The sequence below is a fragment of the Podarcis erhardii genome, assembly GCF_964252035.2.
Source record: "Podarcis erhardii genome assembly, chromosome: 1".
Taxonomy (NCBI): domain Eukaryota; kingdom Metazoa; phylum Chordata; class Lepidosauria; order Squamata; family Lacertidae; genus Podarcis; species Podarcis erhardii.
Window position 1 is genome coordinate 112007500 of NC_138497.1, and position 25371 is coordinate 112032870.

A 25371-nucleotide genomic window follows, 5' to 3' on the forward strand; every position below is an offset into this window, starting at 1 on the left:
CATGCTGTGTAATCTTATGGAGAATTTGGGGTGACCCAATGCAAAAATCCTGAGGATCCATGTGCTTTTACCTCCCCCCTCCCAGGCAGCCTCCTTTATCTCTATAGTCCCTTATCTTCCTCCCGATCCCTTGGCAATCAGCTGCTCAGCGGCTTTGTTTCAATACCCCCTTCCCTCTTGTTTGCCTTAGTGTCTTTTCCTTAGCTGGAGCAGTTTTTTGCTCCTCCTTTTCTTCTAATTTCTCTCCTCATTGCTTTAATCTTCCAGTCTCCTCTCCTTGCAAGTTCGCTGTCTTTCCCTCCCCCCTCCACGATCTGCTTTTTGCCCCTGGGCAGTTCAGCTCCAGGGACCACACATTTGCTCCATAAGACGCACAGACATTTCCCCTTACTTTTTAGGAGGAAAAAAGTGTGTCTTATGGAGCGAAAAATACGGTACCTTCACGTCATCCTTACCCTCACAGGATGAGCATGACCAAAGCAACCTGTATTGTTCAGGTGTTCAGTTGCATATATGCAGTGCCTGAATAGTGAACCACCATCACCACGTCTCCCTCTGTTCTGGCCAGTATATTGTGTATTGTTTATATGGCATTGATATTTAAGTTTTATTTGCACCTCTCTTACCCCACCTTGGTATCTTTTAGCTAGGAAGTGTTTTAAGTGTATGCATACATAAATCTTAATTTTGAGTAATCATTCCCTAAATAGCCATCATTTTTGGTACACAATGCGATGGGCAAGGAGAACCTGCAGAAAAAACACAAAACCCTAAACATACATTAAGTAAAAGAGAAACATCGCCATCTATCCCCATCCCCACTCACCATTGCCCCCTCCACCTCTTCCCCCCTTTTCTTCCTAATGTAACACTAACGTCTCAACAAATGAAATTGACCTGCAGAAAATGTAACTTGAAAAAAAAGACATTGCACATACTTTTGTAAACCAAGAAATCTTTATAAATTAATAAAAAAGCAATAAAAAGGAGATAAACTTTCGAGAGCTCAGACAACAATGTAGGATATTTTCTTGTTAGAATACCATCAGACTAATGCCTCGATCCCATGCGCACTTACCTGAAATAGAAGTAAATCCAGCTGAGCTTACTGAATGAGGCTTACTTCTGAGTAGACATGCCTAGGATTGTGCTGAAAAAACTGGTAGTCACCCAGAAGCTGTGGAAAGAAAATAGGTTTTTTTAAATAGACGCTTTCAGCGAACACCTGGGAATGAAGAGTTTGATTAAGAGTCACTTCTATAGATTCAGGCAGAGAAGGTCATGCTTTGCTAACACATAGGAGTCATCTGAAGAATATTATTACCGTGATGGATGAGAGGAAGGCCGTAGATTTAGTATACTGTTAATTTGACAAGCGTCTGCCATTAGAAATTAATGGTTAAAGCAGGCAAGCAAGGAGGTAGCAGGTATATTAAAATCCCAGTTAGAATATCTTTCTTAATGAGACATATTAAGATCCCCACTTCACCATTATGAGATAATTCAGTTATTTTAGTTATTTTTGGGAGCAGATTTGCAGCCGGGTTTGAAATACAGATTCACTCTGGGTTGCAGCCAATGTTAGTTCTACTCAGCATAGGCTCACTGAAATGAATGAGCACAGCTTACTTTGGTCTATTCATTTAAATGTGTTTCATCTGAGTAGATTTAGTTCGCTAGAACCCCCTGTTGCAAGCCAGCACCTTTGAATTCAGTTCTGGCTTAAGATGGAGAATGCCACTTCTGTTTTGAAGGGTGTGTTTTGGCTACATAAGCACATCCCTTATGAGAACAGCAGAATGTCCATAGTTGGCTCCCCAACTTTTCATCTCTGAGACTGGAAATTTCAATAGATTATTAGCAAGAACCACCAAAGGCTGTGCTCCAGAAATAAAATACAAACTTTAGTAGGCAAAGCAAGGATTGTTATGTGGCTGTTGGAAAAGAGGGAGCTTTCTGACTACAGAACACTGTTCAGTGGCAAGGCACATGCTGTGCCCCGGGTTCAAACCATGGGATCCCAAGGTGGGCTGAGAAAGACTCCTGCCTGAAACTCTGGGGGCAGTTAGGCTCTTCACATTTCCCTTTAGCCTCCGCTGCCATTTTCTCTGGCATTTTTGAATATTGCGGGGGAGGGGGCGGTCTTTATTTACTCCAGTTTTTATATTGCCCTTCCCACAGCAAGCTTAGAGCAACGTACATCGTCCACTCCCTCTCCCATAATCCTCCCAGCAATCCTGCCAGGAAAGTTTGGCTGTCAAATAGTGATTGGCCCAAGGTCACTCAGTGGGTGAGCAGGGATTTGAACCTCGATCATCCTGATTCTTGCCTGACACTCTGACCCAGTGGTACAGATTACAGAACCTCAGACCCAGGGATTCAAACCTAGTCCTCTAAGCCTCTCTGCCTGGCCTTCAGAGAAAAAGGTTCCCTACCCATGCGCTAACCACTACACTATGTTTGTTGCAGTAAGACTTGAGAATCCCAGGACAATACCAGCTCAGCAAACCATTGTTACTCACTGCTTGATTGCTGTTCACCCCTCCTCTTTGTCCTGCTTGTGGCAGCTACATGCATCCAACCTGTCTCCCATTTCCCCTCTTTGGCCCCCAAACTCTGAAGATTGGTATCCACTATTCTTTGTTTGGCTTTATTCGCTAAACCTACATATTTTGGGGCATAAATAGGAAAGATTTTTCCACACCTGCTGCGCTTAATTTCGAAATGAGTATTCTCATTACAGGCAAATGATTTGCTCTCTCAGGAAAGGATGCCGAAAAGACACATTCCCTGATATACCCGACCTCATCAAGCATCTCGGTTCTTGTTTCCAGCTGTAAATGGACTCAATGCGCACCTGCCTGCCGTGAACTTTGCATACACATTTCTTCAAGATGTTAAAAGCCTGCTGGTCTGGACTAGGCATGCCTTTCCTCTTGTAAATTAGAATCCACATCCTTTCCCTCCAACACATTTTCCTCCAAGCTGGATAACCATAGCAAAAAAGGAAGCTGGTAGATTCTGTTGTCAAAAGTAAATATACTTTTCTTTCCCAGTTCCTCTGTCATCCTTGGTTTGGTTGAGTGCAAGGTGGTGTGTGCGTGTGTGCGCAGAGATGACAGATGGCTTCTGCAAACTAATCACAGATAACATTGTGTGTGTTTTTCGTGTAGTACATACATTTCCAGGCAAATTACGAGCTGCTTTCATTTAATATTCTCCCTGCAAGAAGCCGGACGCTTTAATAGAATGTGGCATGCTCCAAGGAAATGCACAGCGGACCCACACAAATGCAAATTGCATTAAGACATGATTAAACCCGGTGCTCTGTAAGAAGCAGCATTACAGATAACAGTGGCTTGCTGATTTGGGTATGCGTGTGCTTTGTGGAGCATTTGAGGTGGTGCAGGCAATGATGAGCTTTCTTCCCAAGGCACAAATTCCAAAAAGAGGTTTAAGAAGTCAGGTCCTAAAGCTTGTATATTGGAGCTCATTTGTTCTGCGCATGACTGGGAGTGGCTTGCTTACTACTGCATTCTGCTTGGCAGGCTAAGCCGGCATTTCCCAAGCTATGTGCCAAGGGAGCAAACTAGCATGCCGCAAGAGGGGATGGCAAGTTCCTTGGGAATCAACTCAACAGTAGTGTCCACTACTATGTGTCTATGCATGAGAGAAGGCCCCTCTGATCCACCCTCCTTCTACTGATGTCAGGATGGAGATATCATCTCCATTGGAGGTTTTTTAACAGAGGTTGGGTGGCCGTTTGTCAAGGATTCTTTAGCTGTGATTCCTGCATTGCAGGGATTGGAGTGGATGGCCTTTGACACCCCTTCCAACTCTACAATTCCTTGATTCTGTCTTAAGGGAGACAATCCCAAAGTGTGGCTAACTCTCCAGAAAGCAGGTCCCCATCCCTTAGCTTTGTCTAACTTGGCAAAGGGGAAGATGATAGGGCAAATTTTGAGAAATGCAGAGCTAAGGCAATTCAAAACAATAATTTATTATTTGTACCCCGTCCGTCTGACTGGGTTGCCCCAGCCACTCTGAGCAGCTTCCAGCATATATAAAAACATAGTAAAACATTTAAGCCTTAGAAAGCTTCCCTATGCAGGGCTGCCTTCAGATGTTTCCTAAATGTTATATAATTACTCATTATATAGGGACGCGGGTGGTGCTGTGATCTAAACCACTGAGCCTAGGGGTTGCCGATCAGAAGGTCAGCGGTTTGAATCCCCACAATGGAGTGAGCTCCCATTGCTCAGTCCCAGCTCCTGCCAACCTAGCAGTTCGAAAGCACGCCCAAAATGTGCAAATAGATAAATAGGTACCGCTCCGGCGGGAAGGTAAACGGTGTTTCCGTGTGCTACTCTGGTTTCACCAGAAGCAGCTTGTCATGCTGGTCACATGACGCGGAAAAACTGTCTGCGGACAAATGTCAGCTCCCTTGGCCAGTAAAGCGAGATGAGCACCACAACCACAGAGTCATTTGTGACTGGGCTTAACTGTCAGGGGTCCTTTACTTTTACCTTTACTTTTACTCATTATATACCATCTGATGGGCATTCCACAGGGTGGGTGCCACAACCAAGAAGGCCCTCTGCCTGGTTCCCTGTAGCTTCACTTCTCTCAGTGAGGGAACCGCCAGAAAGCCCTCAGTCCTGGATCCCAGGGTCCAGGCTGAATGATGGGGGTGGAGAGAGATGCTCCTTCAATACTGCTTGCCACAGAGCAAAAGCCATTCATTACTCTCTTCTGTTTGGACGTTGATAGAAATCCTAATAAACTTGCCCCACTGCAGAATTTCCTACACCATCTCCATTCCCCTTAAGTAATGAGTGGCTAACATACTGTCATCCAGATGTTATTGCACTCCAACTCCCATCAGCTTCAGCCAGCCTGGACAATGGTCAGGGAGAATGAGAATTGTAGTCCAGCAATATCTTGAGGAGTAAGCTACCCCGCCCTAAATCTTCCAGAAGGATGCCTGCTAGCCTCAAGTGCCCAACACACAGGCATGTTCAGTAAGGGAAAACTGCAAGCTTATTCCCCATTACAACTTCAACAGACTGTGAGCTGTGGCTGACCATTAGCACCACTGCTGAGCTAATAACCAATAAACAGCATCTTGTCTTCTCAGCCGCTCCTCCCGTTCCACCAAAAGATAATCAGCTGACCAGCCCATCAGTTAAAGGCAACCCCCTCACAGGCAGGTTCCACTGGATTTTATTTTCTCCTTCATTCATGCTGGGATTATCTTAATGTCTGCTCTCTAAACAGGTCATTAAGAGATTTTCTGATATAAACTCTAATTTTCTTGGTTTGTTTGTTGTTTGTTGTTTTAAAAAAACAGGTTCAGCATCAAGCAGCCCTATTCTCTTTGATGTCAAGTGGGGTGGACACAGTCAAGTATGGCAGAGAATGAAGAACTATTGACAAGATGGGTGTGGCGATGCAATGGCAAGAATGTCAGATTTTTAAACGGAAGCAGAAAAAACAGGACGTCTTGAGAAGTTAGGTGAGTAATTCAGAAAGCTGCATTGAAAAATGTAATTGTGAGGAAACAGTGTAACATTTCTCTGATGTTGGGGGGGGGACAATAACCCACACCCCATCCTCAAGAGGTTAATATGTTAATGTGTCTCCTATCTATCTATCTATTGCTATTCAGGTCTTTTCCTCTATGTATTTCCCCATGCACCTCCATATTCCCATTGGTACTGCCCCTCATGCATCGGAAAGGGCTCTCTTTAAAGGCAAACCTAGTATATGTGTGCAAGCTCCTTCTGTGCTGTAGAATCCTAATCTTGCAGGATCCCAAATTATGGGAGAAGCCTTCATGTGCCAAGCCCAAAACATGGATGGTGAGACCAAGGCCTGAGGCCAACAGTTAACAAGAGACGGGTGTGTTAAAGAGGTTGTGTTTTAAATGTGCTTGGACCTATTTGAGACTGGGGGATTTGAACGAAAAGAGAGAGAGAGAGAGGTGGTACTATGTTGTGAGAAGGGTTTGCGGTATGAGTGACAGAAAAGAGGACTAAATCAGGTGGTTATACAACACAATCCTAAGCATCAACATAAGAAAAGCCTACTGGCTTAGGCCAATGGCCCATCTAGTCCAGAATTTTATTCTCACAGTGAACAGCCAGATACCTAAGGAAAGCACAAAAGGAGGACTTGAGCACAATGGCACTCTCTCCACTTCTGATTCCCAGCAACTGGCCTACAGAGGCGGAACAGAACCATTGTGGCTGGAAGCCATTGATAGCTTCCCATTGGTGGCAATCACTACCTCTTCTGAGAATAAATTCCATGATTTAGCTATGTGAAGAAGTACTTTCTTTGGTCTGTCCTGAATCTTGGGTAAATAATAATAATAAAAATATTATTTATACCCCACCCATCTGTCTGGCTTGCCCCAGCCACGCTGGGCGGCTTCCAGCACATATAGAAACATAATAGAACATCAAATATTAAAAACTTCCCAATATAGGGCTGCCTTCAGATGTCTTCTAAAAGCTGTGCAGTTCTTTTATCTCTTTGTAATCTGCTGGGAGGGTGTTCTGCAGGAAGGGCGTCACTGCTGAGAAGACCCTCTTCCTGGTTCCCTGTAACTTCACTTCTCGCAGTGAGGGAACCAACAGAAGGCCCTCAGAGCTGGACCTCAGTATCTGGGCAGAACAATGTTGAGAGATGCTCCTTCGGGTATACAAGGCCAAGGCCGTTTAGGGCGTTGAAGGTCAGCACCGATGCTTTGAATTGTGCTCAGAAACATACCGGGAGCCTGTGTAGATCCTTAAGGCCGGTATTATATGGTCCCGGCGGCCACTCCCAGTCACCAGTCTAGCTGCCACATTCTGAATTAGTTGTAAATGTCACCGACAAAAAGGGAAATTATTCTATTGTTGGTGTCCATAGATTTGCTCACCTAGAGAGGAGGTTGACTGAGGGTTGGTTCAGTTGGAGGAGAGTAGGTTATAGACTGAGCCATAATGGGAAGGAACAGTAGAAAGTTCTGCCTAACTTTGTGTACAGAGATCTGGTTTGCCCAGTTCTTTGTCTTCTACTGAGAATTCAGGAGCAGGTTTTATATGCCAGCTATGGCTGTGTTACAAGAGGCAGTACTCCTCAGCTACAAGCTGCATGGAGTTGCAGCTGATCCCATTTGCCATATGGCATGATATTATTTATTATTTCCTCTGGGAATGTGCTAAGGATTAAAAGAGAAGTGAACATTTCAAGGTGAATAGAATGATAATCAGAAGTTAACCTACTGTAGTCCTTGATAACACCAGTGTGATATCTAATTGAGATACGGCAGAGGGGAGGAGTGAAATACCATGGAAAGCTTGGTGGACGATTTTCAAGGCCCTAGTGCTGAACAGACAATGTAATCCTATTAGGAACATCTGAACAGGAAGAAATCTCCCAACTATTTTATTTAAAAGCCCCTCAGACAAATCAAAAGTAATCAAAGCTGAGAAATCCCAAGCTTTTCAACAATTGCAACGCAACTATGCATCAGATTTTCTAGGGTAATCTCCAAAAAATGTTAATCCAATAATCTCCAAAAGAGATTCTCCATATGCGTAGCTGTAGCAAATATGTCCACAGGCTGAGTGGTATTAATATTAACAAAAATTCATTTACTGAAAGGGATTAAAGAAAAAGATTCTTAAATTATTTCAAAATTGGGACAAGTGAGAAGGATTTAGCAAGGAGGAAGAGTGGAAAAACCCACAGATTCTTTTTTAAAACAAAGTGTCAGGTTAATCCACTGTGAAAATAATGCAAATCTAATTTAAAAATGCAAGTGACTTTTAATAAATGAAACAGCTGCCTGAAGGAAAGCTGCTAGCTAAAGATCCTAGTGTATTTTTGTTTTGGTTTTGGCTGTGCATTGTTGTTGTTCAGTCGTTTAGTCATGTCCGACTCTTCATGACCCCATGAGAAGTCGCCAGGCACTCCTATCTTCTCCTGCAGTTCAGTCAAACTCATGCTGGTAGCTTCGAGAACACTGTCCAACCATCTCATCCTCTGTTGTTCCCTTCTCCTTGTGCCCTCAATCTTTCCCAACATCAGGACCTTTTCCAGGAAGTCTTCTCTTCTCATGAGGTGGCCAAAGTATTGGAGCCTCAGTTTCAGGATCCTGTCCTTCCAGTGAGCACTCAGGGCTGATTTCCTTAAGAATGGATAGGTTTGATCTTCTTGCAGTCCATGGGACTCTCAAGAGTCTCCTCCAGCACCATAATTCAAAAGTATCAATTCTTTGGCGATCAGCTTTCTTTATGGTCCAGCTCTCACTTCCATACAACACTACTGGGAAAACCATAGCTTTAACTATACGGACCTTTGTCGGCAAGGTGATGTCTCTGCTTTTTAAGATGCTGTCTAGGTTTGTCATCACTTTTCTCCCAAGAAGCAGGCGTCTTTTAATTTCATGACTGCTGTCACTATCTGCAGTGATCATGGAGCCCAAGAAAGTAAAATCTCTCACTGCCTCCATTTCTTCCCCTTCTATTTGCCAGGAGGTGATGGGACCAGTGGCCATGATCTTAGTTTTTTTGATGTTGAGCTTCAGGCCATATTTTGCGCTCTCCTCTTTCACCGTCATTAAAAAGTTCTTTAATTCCTCCTCACTTTTTGCCATCAAGGTTGTGTCATCTGCATATCTGAGGTTGATGATATTTCTTCCGGCAGTCTTAATTCCAGTTTGGGATTCATCCAGCCCAGCCTTTCGCATGATGAATTCTGTATATAAGTTAAATAAGCAGGGAGACTGCATTATCCTGGTGTTTAAAAAAGGCAAATAGTTTGTCCACATCCATTCTTGGTTCACTTTCAGACTGTGCCTTTAAACAATGGGTTCCGTCTTCATGCAGCTTCGTTCCATCTCATTATCCCACTTACGACCTTCTGCAGCAGTGACAGAACCGAAGCACTCACTGTGCCACTGTGTCACAGAGCTCAAGGGACAGCGAGCTTCTTTGCCTGCAAATACCCACAGAAAGGAGCATAGCGAGCTGCCATATACCAAATCAGACCACTGGTCCACCAAATTCAGTATTGTCAACACTGACTTGCAGCAGCTCCTCAGGATTCCAGACAGGGGTCTTTCCCAGTTGTGTCTAGACATTCCAGGAGTTGAGGATTTTTGCATGCAAAGCATGCGCTCTGCCCATGAGCCATGGCCTTCCAATGTGTTGTTGTTGTTGTTTTATTTGAAACCCCATGGCCTTCCTTAAATCTCAGTACTCCATACCTGGAAGTGAATCTAGGACTCTTATGCATGTAAGCAGAGCTTTCCAAACTTCAGGTTGGTGACTCACTTTGTGGACATGCATCATTTTGTGACACTGTAATTCAGTATTACTAGCAAACCAGAGGTTAAACTAGCCCCTTTCCATCCCCAGGAGGAGCGCGGGGAGCATTCGAGTGACACACTGCAGCTGGCACACTGTGTGTATCGCGACACACAGTTTGGAAAGCTGTGATGTAAGGCATGTGCATAACGGTGGTCATAGTAACATTATACAGAACCAAAGACAGAACCTACCTGGTCAGAGCTATTTCAGTTTTTGCCTGTGTATTCTCCTGGAGTAAAAACAAAAAAACAAACAAAAGGGCAAATGCTTTATCCACATCCACTAATTGATATCAGAATATGTCAGGGTCTTTTGACATTGATTTCCAGATGCAGCAAATGCCAACAGTTAGAACGTAAAGGGTCACACACTTTAAATAACAGCTTGAAGTTCATTGGTGTCCAAAACGTGTTTTAGAAGCCAGTGGCACTCAATAGGACAAGCTGGTGTTGCTCACCTGCCTTCCGAACACCGAGCATCACTGCTGGCTCCCGAGAGGGAGAGGAGTAAAACTCAAGATTTAACAAAGAGCCCCCGGCAAAGTAAAGATTCTCCTTGTTTGTTGTCGCTGCTATGTTTTCCATATGCGCCATAGGTTTTGTAGTCTTAAGGCTGTATTTTACCTATTGCAAAAATCAGCTCAGCGCCTGACTTGTCCTCATTCCATCTGCTGGAGTTAGGCTGAAGGCTTATAAAATATTTGGGAATAAAGCACTGGAACAACTGTATTTGATTTGCTCCGCATCTTCTGCCGTGTTTACTTCTTGGATGGTGAACTATTTAGTCAAGTTTCTGTGTTTTGCATTAAAATAATCCTGTTGCAATGTAATAAACTGGCAGGCTATGGCAAAAAGAGAAATTGCCCTCGCTACCAAATTGAATTCTGTGGGTTTGGACTTTAAATACTGCAGCACATTCCAAAGGCATCTCACGGCATGAAAGATTTAAGTGGGTTCTTTTAGCAATGAAGAAAGTTGCTGTGTATTCAGTGGAAAACTTTGGCTATGAACCATCGGATGATGCGCATGCATGGCCAGCTGTGGAAAAGGACACCATGTGCCCCGTGTTCTCAGAGCATGTAGCCTATGAGGGACACTTCCTGTGGAGCTCAGCATGGCAGTTTCTTTTACCATACTATTGGTTTATTTAGAAAGGCTAAGTTCTCCAGGGGTTATCTTTTATTGCTACAGATTCTAGAGGAGTAACCCTGTTGGCCTTTTGCCACAAAAACAGCAGTGAGTCATGTGCCATCCTAAAAACTTATTTTGTTGTAAGCTTTCATGGGCTAGCGCTCAGCTTATCAGCTCCTGAATTGGTCACTTAAGCAGTATGTAGGGCTATGCATGGGCCCTGCAATCCAATTTTGGACCCGAATCAGGTGTTTTGGAGCAGCCCCAGACTGACCCACAATGATCTCTGACTGACCTGACCCAATTCAGGGGCATTGCACAGTGTTTAATTGGGGCTTAAACCCCTAATTAAATGTCGTTGGAAGGTGGGGGTGCATGCAGGTTGCTTGTATATCCGCTCCCCCTCCCCTCGATGCCAGTCCATCAATCCTTTTGACAGCCCTGGTGGGTGGGTGATCTGGGGCTGCCTCTACCTGTTCTGGACAAATTATGGGTTGAGCTGATTTATGGTTGCCATATTTCAAAGAGTAAAAACCTGGAGACCCCAAAAGTTGTTGAACTTTTTTTAGGAAGACCCCCAAAATATGAGCTTTTTGGGGGTAAACCCTAAAATTATTGAGCGTGGGGGTTTGGGTTTTGTTTTTTGTTTTTACAAAAACACCAAAAAACCCCGCGATTTTTCGATTGACTTGCTTAAGATCCAAGGCAAAGTGCCGCCTTTCAGAAATCCTCCCTGGACATCAATTCCACCTTTGAAATCCTGGTAATGTCCGGGAAAATCCGGACTTGTGGTAGCCCTACTTTATTAGGTTCTGAATCTGGGATGTAACAAAATCTGATGCAAAGCCTGTCTGTGTGTCCTGGGTGTGAGTTGAACGCATATAGAACCCCTCTTGTTACAGATGTTCCCCCTCACAAGACAGCATAAGAGAAAATGGCAACACATGTCTTATATGAGAAATACCTTATGTATGGTTCATATTTAGTTGTTATAATGTGCATATGTGTAATAACCTTAGTATCAGAAATCTAAATATCACTGTTCCCGTTCCCATAGCAATCAATCATGTAGCTCGTTTTCCTTTGCACAATGCTACAATATGGTGCTTGCATGTAAGTAACTCGTAGGACAGCCGCACCAACACATACCAATGACTTTTACATTTATTTATAAAAGAACCTTTTTCTGAGACTCTAGAGAGCCATTGGCAGTCAAAACAGACAATACTGAGCCACATGGACAAATAGTCTGACATGGTATAAGGCAGTTTCTTAGGATAGTATCACCCAATCTCATAGGAAGTAAGTTAATAGCCCTTATACCCACTGTGCTTCTACATGACACCAATAGTCTCCAATAATCATCAGAAGATACAACTCGTGTGTGTTTGTGTGTGTGTGTGTGTGTGTGTGTGTGTGTGTGTGTGTGTTTTACAACAGGATAGCCCTAATTTTTAAACTGCTGCCCTCTATTGTTGAAATCTATGGCCATCCTGTTTGCTTTCTTTACATTAGCAGCCACTAGAATTTGAACAACTTTAAATAATTTCTGGAATGAGAACCCCTTTCTTTAAAATGTCATAAGCAATTGTTGCCGGAGCATGAACTTTTCAGAATCATCCCACTAAAATTAATTTGTCTGCCAGTTAAGAGAAGAGCACAATGATTTCTTTTAAAGCTCTGGGGTTTTGTTGCGTTTGGCATATCTGCATTTGCATCCCTATTATTTTTCAGTGAATGTGAGAAAAATGATGTTTGACAGACCAGACATTTCTTTGAAAGCTGCACATTGAATATTTCCTTTGTGGTGTGCCCCCCTCCCCAGTATTAAAATTTTCCAAGTGTTTGGCAAAAGTCAGTTACCCTGATAATAAAACTGTCTTTGCTAAAATGTAAAAAAGATGAAAATGCTGGAAATGGCTTTTGCTGTTTTTCGGTGTGGACAGCCAAAGTTGGCCTTTGAACAAGAGAAACTCAATTTTTAAATCATATATATATGGAATGGAATGAAACTACTATGTTAAAGTTGCTGAAAATATTGACTCTTGTTTGGAAGCAGCTCAAAAGAACTCACTCCTTTGATTATAGCCTGTTGGCTGTCTTGTAATGACCCCAAATTATATCAAAACATCTAAGTAGTAAAGCCACAAGAGTCTTTAACTCCCAGCCAAGAGAGAGACTTTTCTCCCTCTCAGATGCTTGGAAGCATCTGAGGTCAAATGGGAAGTCTGCTTAATTTAATCGCTGACAAAACCATTGTCATTACGTACTGCATATTAGTTGTGTGATGGGTTCTCCTCCTCTTAAAGGTCTTTCAATTTATTTGAAGTCATAGTAAAGGGAAAGAAAGGTGCCTTGAATTGGAGCCAAAAAAAACCCAAGCGTTTTTTGGGGGGGTGGGATGATGTAGAATCTCAGTACTGTTTCATCTAATATTGGAAGGACTGTGAGCTGTAGGGACGATTATGATGTCTTGATAATGGAATTTTAAACAGTGTGAGACCCAATGGCTTGACCTATTTACATATATTGCAAGCTATTAAAGGATTCCTTTGGGCATAGCTACTGTTATTCTTTAGAGGGAGGACAGGAAGTGGGTGATGGAATTACCGGTAGGTTTCCTCCCCAGGAGGATCCAGCTGGGTGACTGGAAGAGCTGGAGCAGGAATGAGCAAGCAGACACACAAACAGAGGCTGCTTCCAGACTGTCGCTGTTTTTAAGGCAGGAGTGAATCACGCACTGGCAAATTCAGGTAGCACAATTAAAGTTGATTTGGAGGAAAGCCGTGGGGAGATGCTTTGGGAAGTATGGGGTGACCTTTGCTTGACACAATGTAATATATCCTTCCCGCAAGCAAAGGAGGATGAAAGCTCAGTAGATAGCTGACGTCTTCTAACCTCCCCACAACAAATCAAGATAAATGCTCAATAAGCAGGTCACCTGGAAGTGACCTGAGTATCATGACACTGAGGAGAACCTCAAGAGCACAGGAGAATATGGAGACAAGATAAAGAGTTTTCTTGGTGGCTAGCACAAGGCAGGAAGTTGCTCTAGGAAGAATTTATGGATTGCTAAGGGGGCAGGGACTTAGAAGGTCCCGGTGCACCTGTTTCCTTACCCCATCTATAGTAGAAAAGACAATTCTGGAAATATGTTGCAAAAATTGATTTAGGCTCATATAATAATTTGGCCTTCATTGATAGTGCTAATGTGTTTATTGCTGGAATAGTTGTGTGGGCTTGATACCAGACAGGACAAAGTGTTCCATCTGTCTTTGGCTGGCTAGGAAAAATCCAAGATATTGTTGAAAGGGAGAATTAAAAAGAAAAGAAAAGACGTAGAGATGAAATGAAGGATGTTTGTTACTGGAAATGTTCTTTTCTTAATTATTGGAGGTGGCAAAAGAGATATGGCATCATAAGATATTTTATTGTTTGCATTTTGTAGTTGTGTTTTAAAGCATTTCTCGTTCTGCAATGCTGTCGTCCTCAGGCGGGCATCCCAAGGTCATAAGAAACAACGCAAAGACATCAAAGCAAGAGAGGTCTGGTGTCAGGTGCCTCTTTTCCATAGAAGCACCTGCATCCTTGTCCTACTAATGTCAGAGCTCTGGTGTCGACAGAAGTACTAAGGGGTCATGCTATGGGTGGCTTGGAAGGTGGCCTGGGACTGACCTGGATCTGAAGGCTCTGATGCCTTCTGAATCTCCAAGCAGGCCTGGCAAGGTGTTGGATGAGATGGTTCAACTGCTTTTGGTTTTCCCTCAACCCCTCCTTAAGCACCTGTGTTATTAAGCTATGTTGGAATTGTACAGTACATTTTTGTCAGTTTTGAAAACTATGAAAGAGGGTTGGCCCTAGCTTCTTGAGGAAAGGCTTTTGGGGAACTTGGTGCAGAATAGCCCTTTACCTATCCAGGGAGGGGTTGATGAATTGCAAGCACAGGTAGTGAAGGTGGAAAAGAATGGGATAGGTCAGTGGAGAAAATGCTCCAGAGCCATTGGCAACATCAAAGGAGGCACATGCAAATATTCCACCAGCAAGTTGAAGCTAGCTAATTTGTGCTTTCTGAAACAGCACACAAGCACAGCCATTCTTCAAAATTTGTTCAGTGCAGTTCTCCAGCCAAGCAATGTGTAAGCGAATGCATGTACCAGGGTTATAAAAAAGAAGCATTTGAAAATGCACCTATGAGTGAAAAGAATGCACAAAATTGAATCCTACAAAAATGTGTACATTAGCTGAAATTTGCACTACTCTGTGTGTTTCAGGAGAAATTTGTACTAAAATGCCTATTTTTTAAAGGATTTTCCAAAAAATAATAATAAGGATCTTCAAAAAAAAAAAAAAAAAAAAGCAACCACAAACTGATATGGAAATGTGGAGGGCTGGCTGGAAAAATGAGAACCTGGGAAAATCCAGAATTGCCGGATTTGCCCATTCCTATCTCAAAGGCTGGCTCCGTGGAGAAATAACTGGGGGAGCCACCTGCAGGGGAGAGTTGGAAGGTGCAGAAAGGATTTGACACTACCATTCCCCACTCCCATCCAACAGTTCTCCCCAACAAATCTTCACTCTGCCTCCCACCCTCCACAATTCAGGTTGACAGATGTAGGTTTCTCAGCGTAATGGGTGGTTTTGCCCTGAGCGCATTTTCCTGGCCGTGTGGGTAGTCTCTTGGATCAATACTGTGTTATTCTGTAATCTGTTTGATGTACCTTTCTTCTCCCCTCTGAAGGCCAGAGTACAAGTTGTGAATATTTTCATATATTTTAACTTGGCAATTGTTCTGGCTGGAAGCAACCAACAGCATACTGAGCAGATTCAGTCATATTTCAAACGGGAGTTTAACAGAAGCCTCATTCTGGAATGGCAGCTAAAGGTATATCCTGTTGTTAGGAAATCTGCCATATCAGGAGAAACTGGCCACTCTCCAGGCACCCGGCATGATCTCCTGGTGACCTCCCTGTCTGCATTCCCCGGCAGATGCAGGCTAGGTCGCGATCGGCGATCCTCCTCCTCGTGAGAAGAACACACCGCTCTTCCCCCCCTCCCAGGTAGGGGGAAAGAGAGATAGACAGAAATGTATTTACATCCCTTTATTTCTGTCTTTGCAGCATTACAGAGAAAACACGTCTGCTCTCATCAGAGTCCATCAGAAGAGAGACAAACTCCACCTCCTGTACTTCCTGTACAGGTCATATTACACTCTGAGCTAATTCCGGTGCTTTGCACTGAAAATAGACCCTCCCTCTGTTCCCACGGAACAGAACCAACATTCCCATTATGTTTTGCTTCCAAGCCACCTGCTGCTCGCGGTCGCATTGCATCCATATCGTAACATATCCTACCCCTCTGCAAGAAAATGAACCCAAGGCATGTTACAAAATCTAATATCCTTGGTGCCTGTTTTTTTTTTTGTTTTTGTTTTTGTTTTTGTTTTTTTTCTTTATATTAATATAGGTACTGATTGGGCTGCTATCAGCTAGTCATCTGTATACAGAAGATTCCTGAAGAGTGTGAGTAACTGATGATCCCACTTGCCTAATGGCTCACAACATTTCTCTTTTTCTGATCCACTGCAAAGTTGACTGTCTTGTGGCCTGCAAAGAGTTGCATACAGTGGTTAATGGTTTCATGGAAGTGCCTCTCAGTTTGGTGCTTGACTCTTGCGAAGGCTGAATTGTAGGCAATAGTCGAAGCCAATGGGCTGAGCAAGAAGAGAAAGCTAAGGAAACAGATACACAGAAACTTGCCAGAGCCAAGAAGCCCATTGTTGATGTTGGTTGTAAATTCCAAAGTCAAACGGGAAGTCTCTTATAGACCTAGAGTGATGGGTGGGGGAAGTCCAATGCCCCAGATTAGTTCATTACAAACAAGATGTTCCAAGCAACAGTTCTAATGCTTTAACACACAGGGAAACTGTAACAGTACCAGAAATTCTCATTTCAAGCCCTGCCAGCTCCTGACAGCCATATTCATTAGAGACTATGTCCACCCTGGCCCTAAAACTAAGTTACGGACAGCATTAGAATCTTAGAACTGCAATTGGAATCTTAGTACTGAGAAATGACTTAGCTGGATCCCGTAGAATATTTTTTGTTAATGATTTATCTGCCACAAACCCATGCTTGTTGTTAATTATGCCATGACAATGCCAGCTGCTTCAGAACAAACCCTTATTATGGCAAGTCTAAATCAGATGGAAATTTAATCTTGGGGAATACAACAGAAAGTCAAATGTCCTATTACTTCTGCAAAAATAACATGTTTGAACTGACATGATTTCCCTCAACAAAAGGCTATCTGATTTGCTTGAATTGCATTCATCCACAAGAGGTATACATTTCTCTCTCTCTCTTTTTTTCTTACTGTTTAGAACTTTATTGAATTTTGTTTGACACCACAGATGACAGTAAAAGTGATTAATTGCCTCTCATAATTGGAGTTTCATTCCAGTGGTTATTGCTTGTCAGTATCAATTAATAGCTCCACGAAAACCTCATTCATTTCACAATATTAAAGAATGATGGCTTGTGGGAATTATGCTAAACTAGCATTTTCAATTAGGCTTTGAATTTTATAGTGTACTGAATAATAGTTTACGGTTTTATAATAGTTAGCGGTGATGGGTTATTGTTGTATTGTAATCACACTAATCACACATATACGTTTCTCTGCAGAAATGCCATTATTGTAGGCATCATCTTTTAAAAGAAAACAACAAAAACAGACAATTGTATGTAATTGTTGCTTTTAAAGTAAAGCTTATTTGGGGTACATAAGAGGACAAATTTGAGTGTCTCAATTATATAGCTTTGTTTCGTTAATTAGGAAATGAGCACTGTTTTGAAGAAATGGAACAGAACTTGTCTATAGTTGTCTAACCATACAATGGAAAACGTTCTTCTGCTTTAATGTCTGCTAGAGTCATGCCAGGGCTAAGTGGCTTCAGAATGCCAGTTTAACCTTGCAAAATGTGGAAACACAAAGCCATTCTCTCCCAAATGGTCTTGGTTGTTGGTAATGTTAAACTCCGCATTAAGCTTGAAGACTAGAAAACAACTAACAAAAGGCTCTTTTATTTGTTAGATTCCGTAGCCTATTCTTTGGTGACCACTTTCCCAGTCAATTAGACATTTTTTTCTTTTGCTCCTAACCATATACAGTGGTGCCCCACAAGACGAAATTAATTCGTTCCGCAATTTTTGTCGTCTAGCGAATTTTTCGTCTTGCGAAGCACGAAATCCCATAGGAATGCATTGAAAATCAATTAATGCGTTCCTATGGTCAAAAAAAGTCCAAACAAAGCCAAATTTGGTACAACAACAGTTTATTAACTGCTCTTTAAAGTCACACATACTGTAAAGAGCAGTTCAAAAATTGAAGGGAAAATAAATTAACTTTATAAACATGACAGAAAAACATTTAAAAATCAACAAAGTGTACAGTACATTTTCTAAGACTCTGGGGGACAACTCGAAGAAGGCTCCTCTTCCACTCTTTGCTTCTTGGTCAAGAACCTGTCCATAGTCTGCTGCTTTATCCGCCTTTTCAGCAGCTCCCTGAAAGACGACATGACCCTCGTATCATAAAAGTTCCCAGCGTCATGTGCCACGTGCTTCTCATGGTGGTGTAGATCTGCAAAAGTCTGCACCTCCTTCCACTTCTGGCAAATGTCCCTCAGTCTTTCGGAGGACAGCCGTTCCTCAGTTGCTTCCTCCTCTTCCAGTGAGGCCTGCTCCTGCGCAGCCTCTGCCTGCAGAACGTAGCCCTCCGTCGTCACAACCTCCAGGAACTCCGCTGCAAAGTCTTCAGCCGCAGGAACATCAGAACTGGCAGCCTCTCCATGCCTGACCACACTGTGGATGCCAGATCTTGTCTTGAACCGGTCAAACCAACCTCTGCTAGCCTTGAAGACTTCTGGCTCGGCTGAGGTTCCTGGCTGTTCCCGGATGAGGTCAGCGTGCAAGGCCTTGGCCTTCTCACAAATGACGGCCTCAGACACTGTGTCCCCTGCACGCTGCTTCTCTTCTATCCAGATGAGCAGCAACTTCTCGACCTCCTCCAGGACAGCTGGGCGGTTCTTCACGATCCTGGTGACTCCCTTGGCTGCATCAGTCGCCAGGATCTTCTCCCTCATCTTCAGGATGGTCCCGATGGTCGATGGGTTCCTGCCGTACTCCCTGGCGATGTCCGTCACACGCATTCCGCCGTCGTGCTTCCAGATGATCTCCTTCTTCATTTCCAGTGTCACCTTCTCCTTCTTCCTCTCGCCGGCCACCGCAGCAGCAGTCTTCTTGGGTCCCATGGCAGCACAGCTCCTACCTTCGTAAACTCAGAAACAGAAAAAAAAATCAGTGATGTGCTTCAAACCCAAAAAATACAAAAGCAGCCAGCCACCCACCACACAGAAATTAAAACCCAGAACCAAGGCCTTGAATCCCAAGCACCCCAACCCCAAATCCAAAATCCAAAAACCCCCCAAAAAGTTTTAAAAGTTTAGCTTACCAAATGGATGAAAGAGAAGTTCTGGAAAAGCTTCAACAATCAACTACCGACGTCCTCAGAAACCTCAAATGGCTGCAAAATAAGTTTAGGAAAAGCTTCAAAAATCACCAATGTCTTCAAAAACCTCAACTGCTCCCACAGACACGCACCAACCCACCCACAACACAGAAATTGCAAACCCCTCCCCAACTGCTCCCCCAGCCCCTCCCCAACTGCTGCAAACCCCTCCCCAACTGCTTCCCCACCCAGACAAAAAAAAATTTCAAAAAATAACAACATGGCCAGCACTCAGAAATTCAAACTCAGAAAATTTTTCAAAAAAAATCAACCTGGCCCAGTGGTCACAGAAAATCATAAAAGTTCCCAAAAAAGGCCCACAAGCCCCCAGATTATCGCAAACCCCTTCCCAACACCAAGTCCTTGAATCCCAAACACCCCAACCCAAAATCCAAACCCCCCCAAAAAAGTTTTAAAAGTTTAACTTACCAAATGGATGAAAGAGAAGTTCTGGAAAAGTTCTGGAAAAGTTTTGGAAAATCTTCAAAAGTGAGCAAAGTCTGAGAAAAGGCTACCAAACCACGTGCTAACAGTTGCTCCTCGAAGTCAAGTCGCAACTGCAGCTGCTCAAGCTAAGCACCCTTGGTTTTAACGGTTTTTACACAAAGGAAACAAAGTCGCGAGACGTTTTCGTTTTGCGAAGCAAGCCCATAGGGGAATTCGTCTTGCGAGGCAAATCGCGGGCGAAAAAACCTTTCGTCTAGCGAGTTTTTTGTCTTGCGAGGCATTCGTCTTGCGGGGCACTACTGTACATAAATATCCCTACGAATCTCCCTGTGTCCCTTTCTTCCATTGATTGTTGCTTAATTAATGTTAGTGGAATGTGTATATGCATTCTTTTCCTATGACTGTTTTTCTCAAACCCACAAGTGTCCTCAGCCACTAGGAACGATACATATGCAGAACAGGTTTCCACTTGCAGATTGGCACCCCCACACCCCCAAAAAGTTCACATTCCTACTCTCTAAGAGAAAGGATATATGAATCCGTTCATTTTGGCTCATGTCACCTTTGCACATATTTCATTTCTACGTTAATCTCAAAACATGCATTTAAAAGTGTGTCTTCTCTCAGAATAAATATTCAAACATATCCTTTGATAGGTCCTCTGTTGAGCTGCAATGTAACATTCAAGCAAGTGCTAATTCTGCTAGATAGTTGAGTTCTGATCTGAAGCTTTGTCTCAAATGGGAAGTTTTTAACGTTTGAAGTTTTATTCTCTTTTTAATGTTCTGTTGAAAGCTGAGCAGAGTGGCTGGGAAACCCAGCCAGATGGGCAGAGTAGAAATAATAAATTGTTGTTGTTGTTGTTGTTGTTGTTGTTGTTGTTAAGGTGCAGAACCACAAGTTTTGTATAGGACTTCTCGGCAGTTGAATTCCTCCAGGATTCCCAACTGAGAGGGGTAGATTTGCATCCTGCAACACTGGCTCTGATCCAGAGGTCTTCAAGCTGCACAGCCCTTACTGCACTCATAAAGCCCATTTCCACGTTCCCTTAGGAGGAGGTGCAGCCTTCGCTCCTTTTCACAGAGTACATTCTTCCCCTCTTCCACTAACCAGTGAGAGGAAACTCTGCAAGTGCTTTTGGGAGCACTGCTCCTTCAGGCAGAGCTGAACAGTCAGACAGACTGTTCTCCAAAATATTGGTACTGCAGGAAGAAATAGACCCCCTTGAAGCAATAAAAAGAAAGATGTGCCCCTGAAGCCTAGAAAATCATTGGGATTTTATTTCAATGGAAACCTTTTAATATTATTTATGGCACAATGCTCAATCTACAGTTTTTAGCAAACTAAAAGTAATGTACTAATCAAGTACTTCTGTGTACTTGAATATGATAAAGTAAGTTTCTAGGACATGTTTTAACTAGCAAAACTGAAAACGTTAGCTATTGACCAATGTAAGCTTCCTTTTGAGAACATATACCTCAGTGGTACCTCAGTTCCCGAACATCTCCATTTCGGTTCTTGAACGCCAAAAACCTGGAAGTAAATGCTTCCGTTTGCGAACTTTGTTGGGACCTGAACGAGGCGGCTTCCACTGAGTGCAAGAAGCTCTTGCAACCAATAGGAAGCCACGCCTCAGTTTTTGAATGTTTCGGAAGCCAAACAGGCTTCTGGAACGGATTCCATTCAAAAACCAAGGTACCACTGTATTTAATTAAGGCTCGTTTGAAGGGTTAGCCAAAGGGCTGATATTATAATTTCAGGATCACAGGTGCATTATTTCATGGATTTAATTGAGGTATCAATTCATGTTTCTGAGCAGGGAGTTCACTTTTGACACGGTGAAATCCTTTGTTATTTTTCAGAAATGACTTAATGTGAGACACTGCAGTGTGTAGCCTTCTGTCATTCAGATGCGGTGGGATATTTCATTTTTGTTTTCATTGAGATTTGGATACTGACTATATAGAAACCTTTAATACTACTACTTTTCAAAATTGCCAGCGGCAAGCACCATCCTAAATGAAGTATTTGACATACCCTCTTGAAGGTGATATCTGCTACAAAACAGGCCTGCATCTAATAATAAATGCTTTCTCCTTCAAAACTATTGTGTGTGTTATCTGCGCATTCATCTTAATTATCTGATTAACTGAGTAGTCAACTTGATCAACTGATCACATGATCACTTAACTAGGATTTGTGTAACTGGGTGACAGCTCTGCTTGTGTCTTTGAGTGAGTGCACAGAGGATTTTTTTTTAAAAAAAATATGAATTTGGTAAATTTGTCTTGGCAGCTTATAAAACAAGCATTGAGGTTGCCATTTGTAGTCTTGCAGTATTAATGTTAATATCAGGAAGGTGGTTTCTGAACAAGTTGTAGAGGGAAGCGAGGGGCACATGGGGCTCATCAACCTGGGAAGGTAGCCCATCTAGGTGAAGTAAAACTCTGGTCCTGAACCTCTGCTGCCTTGCGGGATATTTTTGGGAGGAGAAAAGGCTGAGGAGTAAAGCTTACACAGATATGGAGATGAGTCCACAATACAATTGGATGGCGCCTTGTACGCCTCCTTCCAGCAACTCCTGCAGCCAAGCTGGTGCCAAACGTATTGCTCTGCTTTCCTTTGGATCACATCAGTGAGGCCAAGAAGGGGTCTGGTCATCTGGGCAGCCCAGGGCCTCCATACACACTCCATACACACACACCCAGAGTCGTACGCCATTGTCTCTCAAGACAGACAGGTGCCACCAATAATAAATGAACACAAACACATCTGTACAGTATGTGAAGAAGAAGAAGCTCCAACAGATGGCTTTGACATTGCATCCTGCTGGCAAACCACATCATCTGGAGTGGACAGTGATCCAAAGCAGCACACCCTTAAGAAAATAAGGAGAGCACGGCTGGATCACATCCTGTTCAGCATCCTACCTGCCATTTCCCACAGTGGCCAGCCAGATGCCTATAAGAAGCCATTGGACCCTTCTGGCATGTCTGCTGCTCACTCCCCTCTATTTCCTTTTGAGAAGCTAGTCCTGCAGAGCCAGATCAACTCTGGTCTTGAGTATTTTATACAAAAACGTTTTTTCAAAGGGAAATTGCTACGAGATCCCATCTGCTAATTTTTGCAGTTTTTTCAGGCCCTGATCTATCATGCAAGCAGGTGGGCGAAGTGTATGAAGGATTACTTTTATTTAATTTTCTTCACTAATGAATGAAAATGAAGTATTTATATGCTGTTGAGGGAGACAGAGATGTTCATCTCTGTGTTCAACTGGATCTGGCAACTCTCTCTCTCTCTCTCTCTCTCTCTCTCTCTCTCTCTCTCTCTCTCTCTCTCCATTTTTACCAGGTGCATTCTAACTAATGGAACTAGTCCCTAAGAAACCACTGGCCTTGGAAATGTGGCTGGTGTTTTTCCTGAGTGTTAAGAAAAGGTAAATTTCTTGCCATTAGGGACTTTGGTGCTCTTGTGAGAAGGTAACAGATGCCTCTGCTCCTTTTCTGTCATCTTCTGCTAATGCTTCTGAAGGAGGAGGAGATGCATTAAAAGAGCAATGCAAGAGTTATTCACTCTTCCAACCACATGCAGCATATATTCAGGAATTCATGTGCACCACTTAATGCTATAGTGGTGAGGAGCCGCACAATATAGAGGAAAGAAAAGAGGAAATCATCCATACTGGCGGTTCCTGTCAGCATTTGGTTGGTCACTGTGGGGACATAATGCTGGACTTAGATGAGCCTTTGCCTCAATCCAGGTGGGCTCTTTTACATTCACAGTAACAAAGCATAGATCTAGATCCACTGCTGGAGGCAGTGTGCGTCTGAATACCAGCCGTTGGGCTCCACAAGCGAGGAGAGTACTCGTGACCTGCTTGCAGGCACCCCATCTGGTTGGCTTTAAGGAGAACAGGATGCTTACCTAGAGGGGCTTTTGGTCTGATCCAGCAGCCCAGCTCTTCTTCTTTGTTTCATATTTTTATACTCCACTCTGCTTCCAACCTGGAGTCAGTGCGGAGCTTCATGCTCCAGCACTGGGGGGCGGAGAGCAGGCAGGGGCAGGGCTGACATGCGTCCTGGTGGCATGGCACGCCACCTGTAGGGGCGCGCCACCCAGCGTGGGTGGTGGGGCAGCCACGATGGCACCCCATCAGGATCTCGCTGCCAGGGGCGGTGCACTCCCCCCCCCACTCCTGTTCCTCCGCCAGGGCCTGGAGTGCAGCACAGCAAACAACACAAGGACTGCAATGATAAGAACCATCATTAAAACCATAAAATGCAATAAATACTGCAGCCTCAAATTCATAGAACCATAGAATTGGAAAGGACCCAACTCCCAAAGGGTCATCTAGCCCAACTCCCTAAAACACAGAAATCTCATCTAAAGCATCCCTGACAGATAGCCATCCAGCCTCTGATGAAAAACCTCCAGCGAAAGAGACCCTGCCATCTTTCGAGGGAGTCCATTCCACTGCTCTTACTCTTCGAAAGTTCTTCCTGATGTTTAGCCAGAATCTCTTTTCCTGTAATTTGAATCCGTTCCTTGTTTTAGTTGCTGCTTGTTTCTGTGCCACTTAGTTCTGAAGCGAGTTGCACAAGTAGGCTCTCTATTATTCCTGTGTTCGTTCTTGACACTGTGAGGAAAGAAGTGACAGGATGGGGAGCCCATCAGCGATGCCTCATCAAAAGCAAAAGAAACAACACAAAAGTAAAGATAATGTTGCCTCATTTTTTTTTCTGCATCACAAACTCTCTCATTTTCCATATGTAACTCAGGACTCAGCTATATTGGTAAAGAAAAAGTGCCCTGTATTTGTTGTCTATGCAATCTAACTCTGTGACACCGGATGGCGCTGTCGAGTTCCGTTTTTGCCAACCCGATTTCTCATACAAAGTTTAAAATGCATTTAACTGAAATGCTTCTTAGATGTGTCTAGATCCAGCCTTAGGTAAATTCTGCCGGAATGTTTTTCTTTGTGGAAAAATATTCATGGTGGAATAAACATGGAGAATGTTACTGCAGAATCTGTATGGATTTTGGAGTATGGATCAATGCAAACTAGGCAGTCTTCTGCCTATGATTTTATTATTAATATTAGTAGTATGCTGTAAAATTGACTCTAAGGATGCTTCCAGGTGGAGTGAGCACTGCCCACTCATTGCTCTTCCACTGTAAGGTACATAACTTTCCACACTTTCCTCATTCTGCTATCTTCCGTCATGCCAGTGTTCTCAAACTTTTTACAGAGCAAAGAGTGGCAAATTAAAACATCCAGTGTGGAAGTACTATAGGGCTGCAACCCTGTATCCTGGGTTTACTTATGAGCAGAGACAAATAGAATTGCATGACCAGTATGCCTTCTGATGAAACGTTTACCCTTGATGGTTCCTCCACAGATATTACATCCAAATATAATTTAGCAAACCTCATATCAGCAGCCTCATACAGTGGCCTGTTTTGCACATAATTTATAAATTATGCTTTATTGGGATCGGGAAGAATAAACCTTGGCTACCGTTCGTGGTAGGGACGTGGGTGGCTCTGTGGGTTAAACCACAGAGCCTAGGACTTGCCGATCAGAAGATTGGTGGTTCGAATCCCCTCAATGGGGTGAGCTCCCGTTGCTCAGTCCCTGCTCCTGCCAACCTAGCAGTTCGAAAGCACGTCAAAGTGCAAGTAGATAAATAGGTACCGCTCCAGCGGGAAGGTAAACGGCGTTTCCATGCACTGCTCTGGTTCGCCAGAAGCAGCTTAGTCATGCTGGCCACATGACCCGGAAGCTGTACGCCGGCTCCCTCGGCCAATAAAGCGAGATGAGCACCACAACCCCAGAGTTGGCCACGACTGGACCTAATGGTCAG

At 43.4% G+C, this 25371-nt stretch overlaps 2 protein-coding genes across 5 annotated transcripts in view; one reads left to right on the forward strand and one right to left on the reverse strand.

Moving 5' to 3' along the window:
• The window catches only part of B3GALT1 (beta-1,3-galactosyltransferase 1), a 325648-nt gene that overhangs the window by 142813 nt on the left and 157464 nt on the right, over positions 1–25371 (forward strand). For all 4 annotated transcript variants that reach the window (XM_081873329.1, XM_081873328.1, XM_081873331.1 and 1 more), the window contains exon 3: positions 5351–5515. The gene's annotated coding sequence lies outside the window, so the exon portion shown is untranslated. The remainder of the gene's footprint in view (positions 1–5350; positions 5516–25371) is intronic.
• On the reverse strand, positions 17662–19039 carry LOC309348419 (putative CENPB DNA-binding domain-containing protein 1). Its single transcript, XM_081873576.1, has 3 exons — positions 19004–19039; positions 18321–18829; positions 17662–18245 (listed from the first exon to the last, which is right to left on the reverse strand). Exons 2-3 carry the CDS (start codon positions 18801–18803, stop codon positions 17952–17954), a joined length of 777 nt encoding a protein of 258 aa, XP_081729702.1. The 5' UTR covers positions 18804–18829; positions 19004–19039; the 3' UTR covers positions 17662–17951.